The following is a 15,614-nucleotide window of genomic DNA, read 5'->3' as shown; positions in this document are numbered from 1 at the left end:
CGCGGGAGATTGTTGAAGTTCCTCTGACACACAGGACTTATCTGCTCCTCCTGAAGAATCCCACGTGTGAAGTGTGTGCGAGTGACTCTTTGCCTGAGTGTGCATCGCTTGGTTCCAATCATCCTCATTTTGTTCAGCTATCCTGTATATTGCCAGGCCAACATCTCCTGTCTTCATCTGTATTCCCGTTATCTCTCTCTGTGCGCGACCGCAGTTCAGCGTCCTGGTCCTGCTGGCCGTCTCGTGCACGGCCGTGCGCGCCGGTGTGGTGGCCGCCCCTGCCGTGGCATACGCGGCACCCGTGCTTCACGGCTACGCGGTGGGCCCCGTGGCCACCTCGTACGCCACCAAGACGGTGCACTCCGTGGCACCCGTGCTGGCTGCCGCCCCGGCCAAGCTGGTCGCGCCGGCCGTCTTCGCCGCGCCCGCCGTTAAGGTGAGGAGGGTGGTGGTGGTTGTTGCTATGAAGGGGGGGGGGGGGGGGGGGGGGGGAGGGGAGAGATACTGGCCCCGATGTATGTTGAGTCTTGGGGGAAGGTGAGGAGGCCCACCGCCTGCAGGCGGCACGTGTGTGACTCGACAGGGAGACAAAGCTCGAAGACGTGCTCACTTTTTGCGCCGCCGCTCACAAAGAGACGCACAATTAACAACTTGATCAGAGCTTCAGCAAGGTTATTTTTGACTTCCAAAGCAGCCCGATCTTCAATGCATTGCAGGAATGCTGCCTAAAAATTTCAATTTCATTTTAACAGCGGCCATCATGGTACCGGCTGGAATAGCTTGATCTGATCGCAGTTGCCAGATTAGTACGCCCTGTATTTGGCCCGCGGAGGTACCGCTGGCTACTAAGAAGTGTTACAATAATCACTTCCATTACGGCACTGCGCACTACCTCGAGACAGGGCCCCATATTCCGACTATAGTGTACTATAATTCCAATTTCCATGAATCGAGGGACTGATTACCCGAAGCACTCACCGACTGGCTGAAGCATCGGAAGTGGATACCGCTTTGCTTGGCCCCACAGTTGCATAGCAGAAGCGCTCTACAGCGACGGCTAAACGTTTTATTCTTTTCGCAATGAGAACAGACATTTCCAGACTTACTTAATTATACGACGATGGCGATTTTATTCCCAAGTGTACGTTTGCCACGCCCAGCATTCCTCGGTATTCGGCAGCAAGCGTTATCTGTTGGCCTCCAGTAGCGAATGCCGCGCAACTCATCGGCGATGTTTTAAACTTGTAATTTTGTGAAAAATATACTCTAAACACGAATAGGAGTGAATGGGGAAAAAAAACGGATTAAGCTGTCCTCTACCCTACTCGCTATTCTTTAAGGAACTGCGCTAGAGGACAGCTTATTGCGTTCTTACTCCTTTCTGGTTTGAGTGTAGAGTGTAGAAAAGGGATTTTGCACACACATGGTTATTATCATGGCCAACTCTTAAGCAAGGGTGCAAAATCAGACCAACGTGCTTCCTGCGCTCATACTATAGCTACTTCCAAAGGCCATGGGGAATAAATGAGATGTACAGAACATTTTAAATTTCTGCGGTGACTAAGTGTTCAACGCCGCACAACATGCGGTGGCCGCCGTGCGCACTAGGAGCATTTGTCCAGATTTCTTGTGCTTGTTTTTCTGTTAGTGTTTTTTGCTTTTATTTTAAAAATCTTTTCACACAACTGCGGCAAGATTCAGGTTTCCTTCCACCACGATACCCGCGGTGGAGCTGGTGTGACGACACCACTGCACTTTTCAGAGCATATAAGCACAACAACCCCACCACCCCCGTTTCGGCCAATCAGCAAGCGCTTCTAGTCCCTCGACGAATAGAGACCCAGTTGTTTCTCAGGCGCCGTGGTATAAAGAAAGTAATAAGCGATCGGAAGTACATGTAATAAAGAGAGGGCACGATATAAGCGAACAATGGAATTGCATATGCAACCATTTACAGAGAAATTGGCTAGCAAGTAGCAATCAGCCTCTGATGAGATATAAACATCATTAACTGTTTCAATATATACATTTACCCGAAGGCACGAAATCACAAACGGATGGAGGCGAAATTCCAGAGGCCCGTGTACTGTGCGATGTCAGTGCACGTTAAAGAACCCCAGGTGGTCGAAATTTCCAGAGCCCTTCACTACGGCGTCCCTCATAGCCTGAGTCGCTTTGGGACGTTAAGCCCCCCTAAATCAAATCAAATCAAATCGAAATCACAAAACTCAGTAAATATATATGATCAGCTGTGGATCCTGCTACAGTATTATATACATTCGAGGGCACGGTCAGCTGCCCTTGTGTATACCTGTCGCCGTATAAGCATATACAGTATACAGCTCCCAAGCAGCACAGGTAATCGGCCCAGTATTGCAGCAGGATGTTTTCATCCTGGTCCTTTGTAGGGCCAGCCTGTGCCAATACGATTTCAATATTGGGCCAATTACCTGTGCTGCTTTATAGGGCTTCAACGCGGACTCACTGTTAGGGTTCGGCGGTGCTCACGCAGAGAGCACTAAGACATAAGCTTGCTGCTCCAGTTCCTTTCGCACCCGCAGGTGTGTAACAGGTCTACTCAACGTTTTCTTTTGGGCACAGGTTGCCGCTCCTCTGGCATACGCTGCACCTGTGGCTTACGCTCCCGCTGTGAAGGCCGTGGCAGCACCACTTGCCCTCGGCTACGGCTACGGTCATGGCTACGGTCACGGCTATGGCCACGGATATGGTCACGGGCTACGGTCTTGCTCCGGCTTATGGCGCTGTTGCCTACGCAGCACCCGCCGCTAAGATCGTCGGACCGGCCTACGCCGCAGGTCCTTTCTACGGCGGATTCAAGCACTATTGTAAGCATATGCGCCCACCTTAGTTTGGGTCGCATCGTTGTGCATAACTAAGGTCACTAGAGGCCTCCATGCTGTACCCACCGTCCACCATAGATAAGGAAATGCATGACGACTTAATTGTGCTAGTTAGTTTGCCCTATTCCAACGTCCAGCTGTTGCGTCCGTTATAGCAAGCCACTTTAGCAAGAAAAAAAAAACAATTTTTGAGCAGCAGAGGAATTCTTCGAGGTGCTACTGAGCCCATGTGACTTGAATATGATACAAGAACCTCTGCATTTCTCGCCCTGTTCTTGATACATCGGGTTCACCTGGACAAATACTTCGATGACAAAAGAAGGTCTCCAAGCTTCTTATTTGCTACGAACGCGAAATTATATTACTGTCGTCATGTTTAGTGAAGGTTTTTGTTTAGAAATTTTGAACATAACTGAAGTCTGCAGCCGGATCAGGATGCTGAAGCTGACAAATGCCGGAACGACTCAGTCGTAAGGATCACAAGAGTGCATTTGTAACTAAACACAACTTTCTATACTTGGCTTCGTGCAGCTAAGTCATATTTCGACATATAATTGCTACCATTAGGTGTTCTCGCAGCGTTCTTTCTATAAACGCACAGCTCGCATCTTTTTGGTTAGATATAGATGCGTTTGTGTTACTCTAGATAACAACGCCTTTTCTTTCGCTTGGTATGCAAGAGATCTCCCTACATCTTCAAATGTAGCCAGCAAGGAGTGAAGTAAAATTAATTGCTACGAACTGTGGTGTTCATGTCAGCAGTGCACATATGTTTCTGCGTGAAACCTTAGTTGGAAATTGTCTCGGAATAATTCTTTTGATTCCGAATCGCTCTTTTCATTACAGAAACTACGGCTGGAGAGTGCAGAGCAGAAGGAGTTCTACGGCGGATGGAAGAGTCAGCGATGGCGTTGGCTGAGCGTTGAAAAAAAAAAGAAAAGCTAAAAAACAAAATACTCACTCAAAATTGTGAGAGGTTGTGTATAGACGCTGTATAGAAAAAAAAAATATGTTGTTGTGTGCGAATAAAATGTGACCTGTGTGTACACAACCCTTGTGCGGAGCCCGTTTTTGTAGCGAGTCTTAGTCGGTTCTTGTCATCCTCCATCATAGCGTCCACATGAAGTATTTGTACGCGGAGTGACTTGCTTAGTACGAATACTGTAGGCAAAACACCGTTCATGGTTATTTCTAAAAGTTCTTAGAGCATAAACTCTTGCATGACGATTTGATTTATGAAGTCATATAACTAATCAATGTGAGCTATTGAAGTAGTTTCGATTTGCAGTCGGCGTTAATGTAACATGCCGTCTCATTAAGCCTATAAAAACGACTGCGGTTTGCATCCAAGTGGAGTTGAATATCCGAAGAGATCGAGACGTTATATGCCGGCGATATTTGGAATTCAGTAATTGGGGCTAAATAAACTAATGAACGGTTCCATTATAGCAAGCGCGCCTGAATCAGGCCGCAAATACTTTCTAAAGAAGAGACCCATTAAAGATCTGCACTTTGGCCTTAAAAAAGTAGGAGGCTTGAAAGGCGAGCCTGTTACAATAGACCCACACTGCATGTTGTAAAAAAATTGTAATTCTAAGTTCGTGAAGAGACGCCATTGAAGAGTGTTCTTTTGCGGATGTGTTGCTTTCGAAAAAAGGATATATTTTCGAACAGCCGCACCTGCTACTTATATTTTTTATCTGCACAAACAAAATGTATGAAATGCTATTATTATTATTTTCTTCAGATATCGCTTTCGTTTAGACTCAGTTCTCTTCGAGATTTCTGAACGAGCTTGCTTTTTACAATTAGGTATAAGACGCACTGCACGGAATCAAGACCTGATTCCGGAGGTCGGCACTTTTCCTGGATCAGTTGCATGCAGCGCCATTCAGGCTACAGATACGACCACAATCATCTCTCTGGCCTTTCTAACGGAAAAGACTTCATTAACCAGCACTCTGTGAGCAAGGGCGCCCGTAAGACTTGAAAGCAGACAAGGGACGGACGTTTGCTTCAGAACGCGGCGTTAGGAAATTTCCCAGCACTATAGTATTTATCAGCTAGGCAGTCAAAGGTTTTCGATGCGTATGATCACTGAAAAGAGCAGTTTATGAAACTGGTGCTGGTGATTGCTGTTTTACTTTAATGCGGCCGCATTAGAACCTCCAAAATGCGTCGTCGCTCATAAAATTTTCCCATTGGCTGGAAGGAGGTGACGACACCAGACCGGAAGTGACATCATTTCCGGTAAATGCATCAACATCTGTTAATGTTACTGCATTGACAAGACATAACTGATTTACATATCACGGAGATTTTTTTTTTTTTTGCTGGTTGAATGCTTGGTTTGGTGGTTCATATATCGAAAGTGTTGAACAGCAAAAGAATGAAAATAAAGATGAAACAACAACGTTTAGACAAAGTCTGGTGTATTTTCTCTTCCGAATTGTGAAGTCTTCTTGTGATCAAGGCTGCTTTATCAGTGTCCCGCTTCAATAAAATGTTATACACACGATAAAGTGTCCTTCAGAAATTTATGCTGACAGGACGTTGAGAAATTTCGCTGAGGTTCCCGTGTCGTGAGGATGTCAGGTTTAATGTTGCTTTCCTTTTAACGTAGTCACGGCTTCCCAGCAGCACTCAAGCGCCGGTGTTCGCATGCTGTTGCGTCCAAACGTCGATGTGATGTGATGCACATTATTGCATTCACTGTCCGTGGTCAATAAATAACTGCCATTAACGATCCTCTTCACGCTTCTTTCTGAAAAGAAAATAAATTTAAAAAAGAATGTAAGAAGCAATGTATTATCCCAAGAAATATGGCAGCAGTGTCACGCATTTCCTTACCAGGCCTGACTTCACACCACAGCTACTTACAGGGATTTGTGGTAGCCGCTTGCCGGGCAGGCCTCTTATGCGAACGAGAACATCTAAATGTACAAGCCAGTGGTTGCGGGCTCACTCGTAGGAAGCGTCGAAAAGCCCGTCCAGAGCAACCGGAAGATTACGAGGGCTGCTTATTAATGTATTATGCAGTAAGAGGATTTTTTTTAGTTACTTCATTTTCGCTTTACCCTGGCACCTTGTGATTATTTTCAGAATGTCTCGGTCGGGGAGCTGACCTGACCGCAACCGGATGTCCTTTGGTTAAAGGTGGCATGTGCACTTTGAATCTGCGCAGGTTATCCACGGGCCAGTGACATTCGTGTAGAGCAGATGCCGGTACGCATCTGCAAACTATCGCGAAGAAAAAAGAAAGAGACCTTTTCGCCTTCAACCAATACAGAAGGAAGCCTTTTGGATTTCCATGAACGTTCAACTAAAGATATCGCTTCGGAGGCTGCCTACTCCGGAAGCTAATAATAAATAATAATTGGTTTTGGGGGAAAGGAAACGGCGCAGTATCTGTCTCATATATCGTAGGACACCTGAACCGCGCCGTAAGGGAAGGGATAAAGGAGGGAGTGAAAGAAGAAAGGAAGGAACAGGTGCCGTAGTGGAGGGCTCCGGAATAATTTCGACCACCTGGGGATCTTAAACGTGCACTGACATCGCACAGCACACGGGCGCCTTAGCGTTTTTCCTCCATAAAAACGCAGCCGCCGCGGTCGGGTTCAAACCCGGGAACTCCGGATCAGTAGTCGAGCGCCCTAACCACTGAGCCACCGCGGCGGGTTCGGAAGCTAACAAACTCTCTTTTCTCTTCAACTTTTTTTCCAACAAAACACTTTCGTACCTCTTACTGCACTCCCAATCCACAATATCCGAGATGCGTTGGGGAAAGAGTGGTGGACGGTATAGTCCTTGAGTGCCAGATTGGGCTTTTTTAATACACATTTTCTCACTCCTTCTAACCTCTCCATTTTAATCGAAGACGCAATTGCCGCTGCGCACACAACTTACGGCAAAGGCTCGTCGCATCAGTGGTAGCTCCTCAGGCCGCCTCCGAAGGTGTAGGCCGCCGGCCTCGCAGCTACGGCAGCCGACGCACCGTAGCCGGGGAAGAGACCCGTCGCTGCTCCTCCGTAGCCCTGCAGGGCGCCGAGCTGCGCCCCCGGCCCGACCTCCTGGACGATGGTGGCGCCCTGCGCCGCCGCCTGAAGCTGGTGCAGCGAGCTGAGCGAAGGCAGTGCCTTCGGCTCACGGTAGAGCGTGCTCTGGGTGCCGGAAGCTAGCTGAGCGGCCGAGTGCAGCTGGGCCCTCGCCCCAGCGGCCGCGGAGTGGGCGCCGCTCAAAGCGAACGCCGTCGGCTGCAGTGTCCTGACCTGGGCGCCGCCGTACTGAGCGCCGCCGTATTGAGCCACCGCGGAGCGACCGAAGTTGGGCACGCCAGCAGGCATGAGTCCGGCAACTCCGTCCTGGTGCAGCACGGGACTGACGATCACGGACGCTGCCCCTGGGGCGCCTCCTGGGAAGGGGGGGGGGGGGAAGGAAGATGGAAGATCTCAAAAAAGGGCTGTGTACGGAATTTGCATTGATTCCGACATGTGTTTAAAAGGGACTGCCGACATCCTTGTACGTCATGACCTGATAACTGAGTAATTAATTAATTAATCAGTGTCTACATCCTCATACGTCATAACCTGATAACTGAGAAATTAATCATTATTACTAGCTAATAATTTTATTATTAATTAGTTAATTCTTTGATTATATAAATCAATAATTACTTTTGTGAATGAATGAATGAATGAATTATTTTTATGTGCCAAAGCAATGCTGCGGTCTTGATGGCCACAGTATAGGATGCGTCCGGGCCAGTTTCGACAGCCTGAAGTTACTGAGCGTGCACTGACATCGCGCAGTACACAAACGTTTTTCGTTTCGCCTCCATCGAAGCGCAGCCATCAAGAGGTCGAACCCGCGCCTTTGAGCTCAGCAGCCGAAAGCCATAGCGCCTGCGGGGGGTGTACGTCATCAACTACGGAAGGGGCAGGCAGCATTCAGGGCAGAGCTCGCATCGAATCTTGCCACAGTGCCCACCACAGTGGGACACTGCATTCGTGGAGGAAAGCGGGGAGCAGTTCCGAGCATGCGCAGTAACCCCGATTGACCAGAAGCGATACCGCAGCCCTGCACCATTCTTGGTCCGCTGTATCCCCAAGTCATGCGTTATACGCAGGCGTACCGTATGTGGCGCCGTATCCAGCACCGAGGACCGACGCCGCGGACAAGCCAGGCGCCGCGGTCAGCTGCTGATGCTGCGCGTGTCCGAAGACGGCGGCCGCGGGGGCGAACGCCAGCTGAGTGGCTCCCGCACCGCCGGCGCCGTAAGCGCCAGCGGCGTACGGACTGGCCCCGACCAGGCCGGCCGACCCGTGAGTCAGGGCCAGCGCCGGACCGTAGTGGCCCCGCACGGATGTGTACTGAGCGCGCGCGCCGCCCAGCACGCAGCAGGCTGCCAACAGGACCCACTGGATGTGAGAGAAGAAGAAAAAAAACAACAAGAACACCAGACATCAAGTTAAGTTACACAGGAATCCAAAAGAAAGAAAGAAAGAAATAAACAAAGAAAGAAAGAGAGAAGGAAAGAAAAGAAGAAAGAAAGACAGAAAGAAAGAACGAGAGAAAGAAAGAAGGAAGGAAAGAAAGAAACAAAGAAAGAAAGAGAGAAGGAAAGAAAAGAAGAAAGAAAGAAAGAAAGAAAGGAAGAAGGAAAGAAAGCACAGTCAAAGGTTAATCGTCATAATCAAAATCATCCCCAACCACTTCCGCTTCATGACAACGGCCTCTCCGAATAGTCTCCAATCAGCCCCGTCGTGCGCCGGACGAGCCCAACCTATTCCCTTGTGGCGTCTGCCCAACTGACTCTCGCCACCCCCTGCTATGTTTTTCATCCCGTTTAATCCAATACGCTACCTTCGTTTTTTTTTTTTGGCACCACATGTACCGCGCCGGTATATTTCTTCCCCTTTATCTCTGCAATGACGTCATTAACGCGAGTTCGTCCTATGATGTACGCTGTCCTCCCTCTGCCCGAGCGAAATGTTGCGCGAGACAAAACTTGAACTCAGCAGCGGTGAAGGCGATGACGTGCTAAGCAGTCACCAAGGAAGCCGAGCACGGACAGCCTTAGTGAGCGGCCTTAAGAGTGACGCTCTCGCGCAACTGATGCTTAGTACAGAGGTGTGACGAAAACGGCCCCAATCTCCTATATCAGTGTCTATTACGCTACGTCTTTTCGCGCTGCCTACGAGTCACCAGGGGCCTCGAATGTTCCCAACGTACACAGGCTTGCTCTTATCTGCATATATTCATTCGTTCTCATCCGTCATTCTCGTTATTACCAAGGGCGCACCACAGCCACCAGTGGCTATTAACCTTGCTGTCCCGGCGAAAAATCTGGCAGCCAGGATGCCTGCCTTATAAATATTTATTTGTTTCTGTTCGCCCGTTTTTGTCGGACGGAGAGAGTTCCATAACAATTTAATCCGCAGGCAACGTAATCCGGCTTAATCTACTCTTATTACGGTGAGCTCTGGCTAACAGTAAAGAGGGCTGTTACCGATCCCTCCAAATCTGCTACTTCGCTTGGAACAAGGGTGTCGTTGGCCTCGGTGACCCCATCTAGCGGAAGAGCCTTGCAGGGCTGCATCCTTCGCTAACTGCACTTCTCAGGGCGGGCCAGCCATTTCTCCGGCGTGTGTAGAGAGATAAGCGCAGCGCCTCAAACAACTTTCCTCCCAATGGGTAGACCTTTGGATCCGAAGACACGGACGAGAGAGCTGGAGCTATATCCTCGAAGTCAGATGACCTCCGTTCCACACTTTCTCTTTAGCAGCTGTTTCAAGGGAGCGTCGTTAAATATTTGTTTTTTCGATTATGTTGCTTTAAGTATTGGTACGTTGCCACTTGTCCCGGTTTTCTATATTTGTGACGGCGCATATATTCAGAGTAGCAGAATTAGGTCGTTCTATGCGGGATGTTTTATCCTCACGAGATGATAGTAGCTAATGGTTTCTTGAGCGCCGCGTATACTCACGATGTCCGAGTTTTTATACTGCTGCCGCGGAGTAAAGAATTAACACAGGACATTCAGTATGGGTGTGGAATTTGTAGCGACCTACCATCATTCCAATGGAATAAAGGCCATTGCCACAAACGCGTAACGCTGTAGCGATATCAAGTTTTTTTTCTTTCCTGTCCAGTCGCACTGTCCATCTGTTGTTGCTGGGAGTAAGGGCGAAAGAGCTCAGGCGCGAAATGGCTCGACAGCAAGTGGGCATTATTACATCAACATCTTGACATAAAAGAGGTCCTCAAGCAGGGCATCCTGACCCGGAGCAATCCCCATAAATATCTTTACGCTCGCTCGTGCATTTAGAGCCCGAAGCAGTCAGCACGCAACACCCGGTCTTCCACAAAAGGGCCCTACCGGAGCAAGCAGAATTCGAATTACCGCGAGCGATCCCACAGTTTACAGCCTACAAAGCGACTAAGCGACGACCACTTACGGCGTTCATGTCGAATTCGTACGTGCGTTCGCAGTCAGCAGCGAGCAGTGGAGTGCGACGATCGTCCTTTTTTGCGCGCGCACCGATGCTGAACTGGGCCGCGTCGCCTTAGTTGTCGCCCATCTTATAGGCGCCGGAAAGGGCCGGAGAGCGTGAAGCGATCCGGGGGACGATACCGGCGTGTGCGGGTTCGATTGCTTCGGCTGTGTCCGTGCGACGAACCTTCGCGGAGGACACACGTAAAGGGAAGAGACTCGCTTCCGACATTTCGCTATTTCCGGTGGCGCGGTCCAGATCTACAGGCTCCTGGCGCGGAACCGTACTCGGCCCCGTGAGATAAGCAAGCGGGTGTCCTCCTTGCAAACTCTGGATCGTGCATCGGGCATCGCACGCACTGAGCGCCCCGCACAACGAACCGACTGCGTGGTCGCGCTCCCCGACAGCTTGTGGGTGTCAATGTCGAGGTGGCATCCCGCCATCACGACGCTTATCCCCAACGGTCGCTGGTACTCTTGTCCATATGTGTCTTGCCCTTTTGTTCAATAGGCTGGCACGTTGGAATGCTCTGTCTGCTGACATGAAACCTGTTCGAAGGTTACGTTTTTGGCCAGACGCATTGAGCCCGGCTCTTCCTCACTCTTATGCGGAAAAGAAAGTTAATGCTGACCCGTAAACTAGCATTAAATTTTTCAACTTGCAGCTGATGTCCTCGTCTTTCATGATTGGCCACTGCATTCTTACCACCATCTTTCTATTCCTCACTGAGAACTCTGAGCATTACCTATGGGATGCACTACACGCTTAGCCGGTAGCACACACCCTCCGGCCGCATGCTAGACCTGATGGCCGCATGACTCTGCAGTTTGAGCACCAGACGTGGAATTGAAAAGCTGCCGGTGATATTCACGGCTTGCTTTATGCCCTGATGACCTGCATTAGTGTGTCGAGGGCCCGATGGCGCCTACAAGAATATTGAACTTAAGAAATGGTAACTCACAGAGGTAGAAACTTGGGCGAGTTGGTAACGGCGATCCATGGTACATGCGAGTGTAGCGCAAAACGGGACAAGCGTCTTTCTTTGTTCCTTGTCGCGTTTTTCGCTACACTTGCATACCATGAAATGGTAACATCTGTGAGGCGCCTTATCCGTTATAAAGCATTAACATTTGGCTGCCTTCCTCATTGTCCAGCAAGTGAGCGAAGGAGTTTTCGGCAACAGCATACTACGCTGATGCCACCAAACGTCAATCCCGGCGCTGTTGCTGCATACACAAAAATCGGCAGCAGCTCCACGATTACCTCAGCAATGGTAGTCTAACGAAGAAAGTAACTCTTGGAAAGTAACTCATGCAGTCTTAACAGCAGATATTTTATATCGGATATGTAAAGTGAATTTCTTTCCTTGTAATAAGCGCGGAGATACTCGACTCAATACACGTTTGTTCCAGGCATGTAACATACGGTATGAATACTCAGCTCTGAAACTAGACAAAACCATCGCGTCGTGTCACTGAAAGCGACTCTGAAGAGTACTGTGCAGAAACAATTCAATCTGGAGTGCGGGGCGGTTCTATAATCACATATCCGCACGCTCAATCGTTGCAGCACTTCCTTAATCACGTGGTATATGTGGTTTCCTGGAAGAGTATGGACGACTTAGGAATACTTGTGGTCATCGATTGCGGTGCTCTGAAGCGTTTTTCCCAGCCACAGCCAGGGGTAAGTTTATGAGTCACTCTTCGTGGGAGGGAGGGGGGGGGGGGTGGTGGTGTCGATTCCAAGAATGTCCTTTGTGGACTTTTTTTCGACGAAAAAAGGTGTTCAGCCTGGTTTTCCCGTGCAAAATTTCTCGCTTGGCTTTTCACTTATTTCACTTATGGAATCCGATGGTGATGGCGCCACTTGTATTCCTTTTTTTTACCTTTTTAGCTTACAGAAGTTTCGATTTCGGTGACAGTGGTCCATTTGTGATTACAGCCCGCTAATCTCTGTCGATACATGCCAACGTCACGTTTCCTCCCTACCCCATAAAGATCCCAGGTAGGCGCAATTATTCCTGAACAGGCACCTCACTCTCCCTCTCCCTTCTTTTACTTCCTTCTCACCCCTTCCCATGCCTTCCCTCATGGCGCGGTTGCTGCGCCGTTTTCTATCCTGAAAACCATTCACTCCCCTTCCTCCCGCTTAAACTTCAACCACCGGCATTTTCCGCTTCACTGGCGGCGTAGTGAAACTTTCTGTGAAATCGGTCTATTCTCACGGGTTACAATGTGTACAGTGTGATCAGTCGTCGCAAGTGTGCCGGTCGGTGGTTTTTTTCCCCCGACTCGCAAACGAGCCGAATGCAAATGTCGCCCGGTCTCTATAAGAACAAAAATCGCGTCCGCTAATCGCGATATCGACGCCAGAAGAGCCGTCGCGCCACCGCACTATCCCCAAGCGCGCTATTTCCAGAGGGTAACGCGGTGAGGGTAGAGGCAGAAACGGAAGGCGGAGGAGAGGCTGCGGGGGAAAGAGTAGGCGATGGAACTGCTGCTGCGACGTGTACCGGTTCACACTCGCTTGTGGCCGCCTCCTTTCCGGCGGTCTACAGCAAGAAGGCGCGCCTCTTCCAAACAGCACCTGTAGTCGCACACTTTTGGTCTACAGTACCTTCGGAGTGCCTATCTACGCTGCCTACGACGATCGTCTACAGTGCCTTCGCGAAGGCCGGAAGAAAAGCAAGAATTAAAGTGACTCCAGATCAAGGATTGTATGAGATTAAACTGCGTACAAGGAAATGCTGCACGGGCGTCACGGCCTGACTGGTTTTGCTTGTGAAAATAAGGACGGATGCGGGGCATGTGTTACCCGTTGTCTGAAACGAAGAGAGAGAGGGAGAAATGGAGAAACGAACGAGTGAAATCAGGAAGACAAAAACGGCTGATATGACCGCATGAAGGACAACCGTCGCCGCGGTGGCTGAGTGGTTATGGTGCTCGGCTGCTGGCCCGAAAGACGCGGGTTCGATCCCGGCCACGGCGGTCGAATTTCGATGGAGGCGAAGTTCTAGAGGCCCGTTTGCTGTGTGATGTCAGTGCACGTTAAAGAACCCCAGGTGGTCGAAATTTCCGGAGCCCTTCCCTACGGCGTCTCTTATAACCTGAGTCGCTTTGGGACGTTAAACCCCCATAAACCAAACCAAATTAGGAAGGGTAGCTACACTGAAACATCGTACAGCCAGTGAAATGTCGATGTTTTATTGGACAAGATAGTTTGCTTTTACGGCGGTCTTGAATTCCTGCTATTGAGCCTGTCGCAAGCTTCCCGGTAGCACCGAACATTCGAATAATGTTATAAAACGGATGTGTAAGTTGCAGTAACGTTAAATGTTGCATTGAAACGGTACCGAATGTTAAAAATAACATTAACATGTTATGTCCCTGGTAGACATTAGCTCAACGCTCACACTAAACATTATGCTAATGCTGTTTTGGCAATGTGGTCTTAATTTTCGAATCATAACTATAGTACATTAAAATTCTAATGTGGTTATAATGTTAAAATCATAACCATAAAACAACTATTTGTGCAGTAGTAATGTACTATTTCAACTAGCAGAACTTTGCAGTTAAATATCTGAGATGATGTGTCCCATAGATTTCATGCACAGCCCAAATATTTCATTAGAAAACTGGACGTTACTCATCCACCACTATCACTCATGGCTGTCTTCATGGCTGGCTACACAGTATAAGTTTGAGGGAATGCTATGCGTTAGAAGCTGTGGGAGTGGCACGTATTAGCTGTGGTGTATTTTGTAGTGTATCGCCCTTGTTTCCCAATGATGAAGTCGTGGCGGAAAACGATTGACAGGGTTACTGGCAGGTTTAGCGAAAGTTGTACATATGTTGTTTAAATATTTAGTTAACGTTCGATGAATGTTATTCTAAAGCCTATTTGTAGCATTTCAAAGGCTAGAAAAAAGCACACCAGGAACAATGTATTAACATTTGACAAAAAAGTATCATTGTTGTGGCGTTTTCGGTGCTAACTGTGTGTCGACCCATCACCTTCAATCGAGCAGATGAATAAGGCCTCGTTCGGACCGCAGTAATAATCAAGTGGAGCATTTTTCGCAAGCATTACATCGAAAAAGTTGATGTTTCAGTTTGGTACACAAATTATGACATTCGTACGCCTGCAGCGTGATCGGAGTTGAACGCGTCACCTTAGCAGCCCCCTCCCCCCTTTATTTTTGTAGCGATAGCTACATTACGGTAGCATTCTGAGCCTTCAGCGTGGCGGCGCCGCGCCCCTGTGGCTGCGCCGCCACGCTGTCACGTGGCTGGTCACGTGGTGCGGAGCAGCTGCCAGCGGCGCGGCGCGCCGGCGAAACCGAGCTGCCACAGCTGTGCGCATGCGCCGTGTCAAGTGGGACGAAGATGAAGATGGAACGCCCAGGGAAATGGAGCGGCGAAAGACTGACTTTGCAATTCAACTGAGCCAGTTCCACTCGGCTAGCTGTAGCTATCGCGTCACTCCAGGTTTAACAGGAGCTAAACCACCACCAATTTTTTTTCCCGTTTCCCAAGGTTTAGATGTTCTAGTTAGATTTTACAGATTTATTCGGAACCCCGTGATAGCACCTTAATCTCAGTGCTCAACGCGGAATGCCCAACTTCTAAGCCAGCATGCGTTAAGGTTACTTGATCGCTGATGCAAGTTGGCCAGTGTAGTCACTAGCGTCAAGTGATAATTTTAGCTGATTTGTATAAGTGTAGGCGCAGCGCGCGGAAATAAAATAGTTAATGTCAGCGCTTTGTGGTGTCGTTTTGTCCGTCCGTGTTAATTTTCTTGTGCGTTGTGGTGAAGCGAATTATGTGGAACCAACTAGTCCAGCAGTCCGTCCGGAGTAGTTTTATCGTCACGTCGGATGAGATGGTTTAGCGTATACAGGTGCGCACATAAGTAAACGGAGCACGCTATTCAGTTCTAAGCGCAATCAAGCCTTCCTTGTAGGAAGTAAAAAAAAACATTTATCCATGAGAAAGCGCACTAGCGTCCACTACCAGCATGCACACACCATAGATGGCAATTTCGATTAGGCAACGCGCTAAAAATGTTAGAAGGAAAGAGTGCGGTCCGTTTACTTTTGTCCGCGCCTGCATGTTGCCTTCACGGGAACAGTCGGGACAAAAATGTAACGGAATGTAGACGATGACACCAAAGCGTTGTTCCTCTGTACGCGTTTTTCCCTGTACTTCGTTTAATGTGACTCCGTATAGTATACTATACTCTTAGATGCCATGAAACA

At 48.9% G+C, this 15,614-nt stretch overlaps 1 protein-coding gene and 1 pseudogene across 2 annotated transcripts in view; one reads left to right on the top strand and one right to left on the bottom strand.

The window, feature by feature from the left end:
* LOC144097620 (uncharacterized) overlaps positions 1-3,912 on the top strand; it is a 4,250-nt pseudogene extending 338 nt beyond the window's left edge. Inside the window, exons 2-4 of the transcript XR_013307086.1 lie at positions 215-436; positions 2,602-2,846; positions 3,708-3,912. The product of XR_013307086.1 is annotated as an uncharacterized LOC144097620 (transcript). The remainder of the gene's footprint in view (positions 1-214; positions 437-2,601; positions 2,847-3,707) is intronic.
* A 2,855-nt stretch (positions 3,913-6,767) lies between these two features.
* On the bottom strand, positions 6,768-10,477 carry LOC144098693 (uncharacterized). The gene is made up of 3 exons (XM_077631510.1): positions 10,319-10,477; positions 7,993-8,278; positions 6,768-7,272 (listed from the first exon to the last, which is right to left on the bottom strand). Exons 1-3 carry the CDS (start codon positions 10,325-10,327, stop codon positions 6,785-6,787), a joined length of 783 nt encoding a protein of 260 aa, XP_077487636.1. The 5' UTR covers positions 10,328-10,477; the 3' UTR covers positions 6,768-6,784.
* Positions 10,478-15,614: the final 5,137 nt, after the last annotated feature.

The sequence above is a fragment of the Amblyomma americanum genome, chromosome 7, assembly GCF_052857255.1.
Source record: "Amblyomma americanum isolate KBUSLIRL-KWMA chromosome 7, ASM5285725v1, whole genome shotgun sequence".
NCBI classification, from domain to species: Eukaryota; Metazoa; Arthropoda; class Arachnida; order Ixodida; family Ixodidae; genus Amblyomma; species Amblyomma americanum.
Note: the sequence above shows the minus strand (reverse complement) of the source record. Positions and strands in the feature narration are given on the sequence as shown.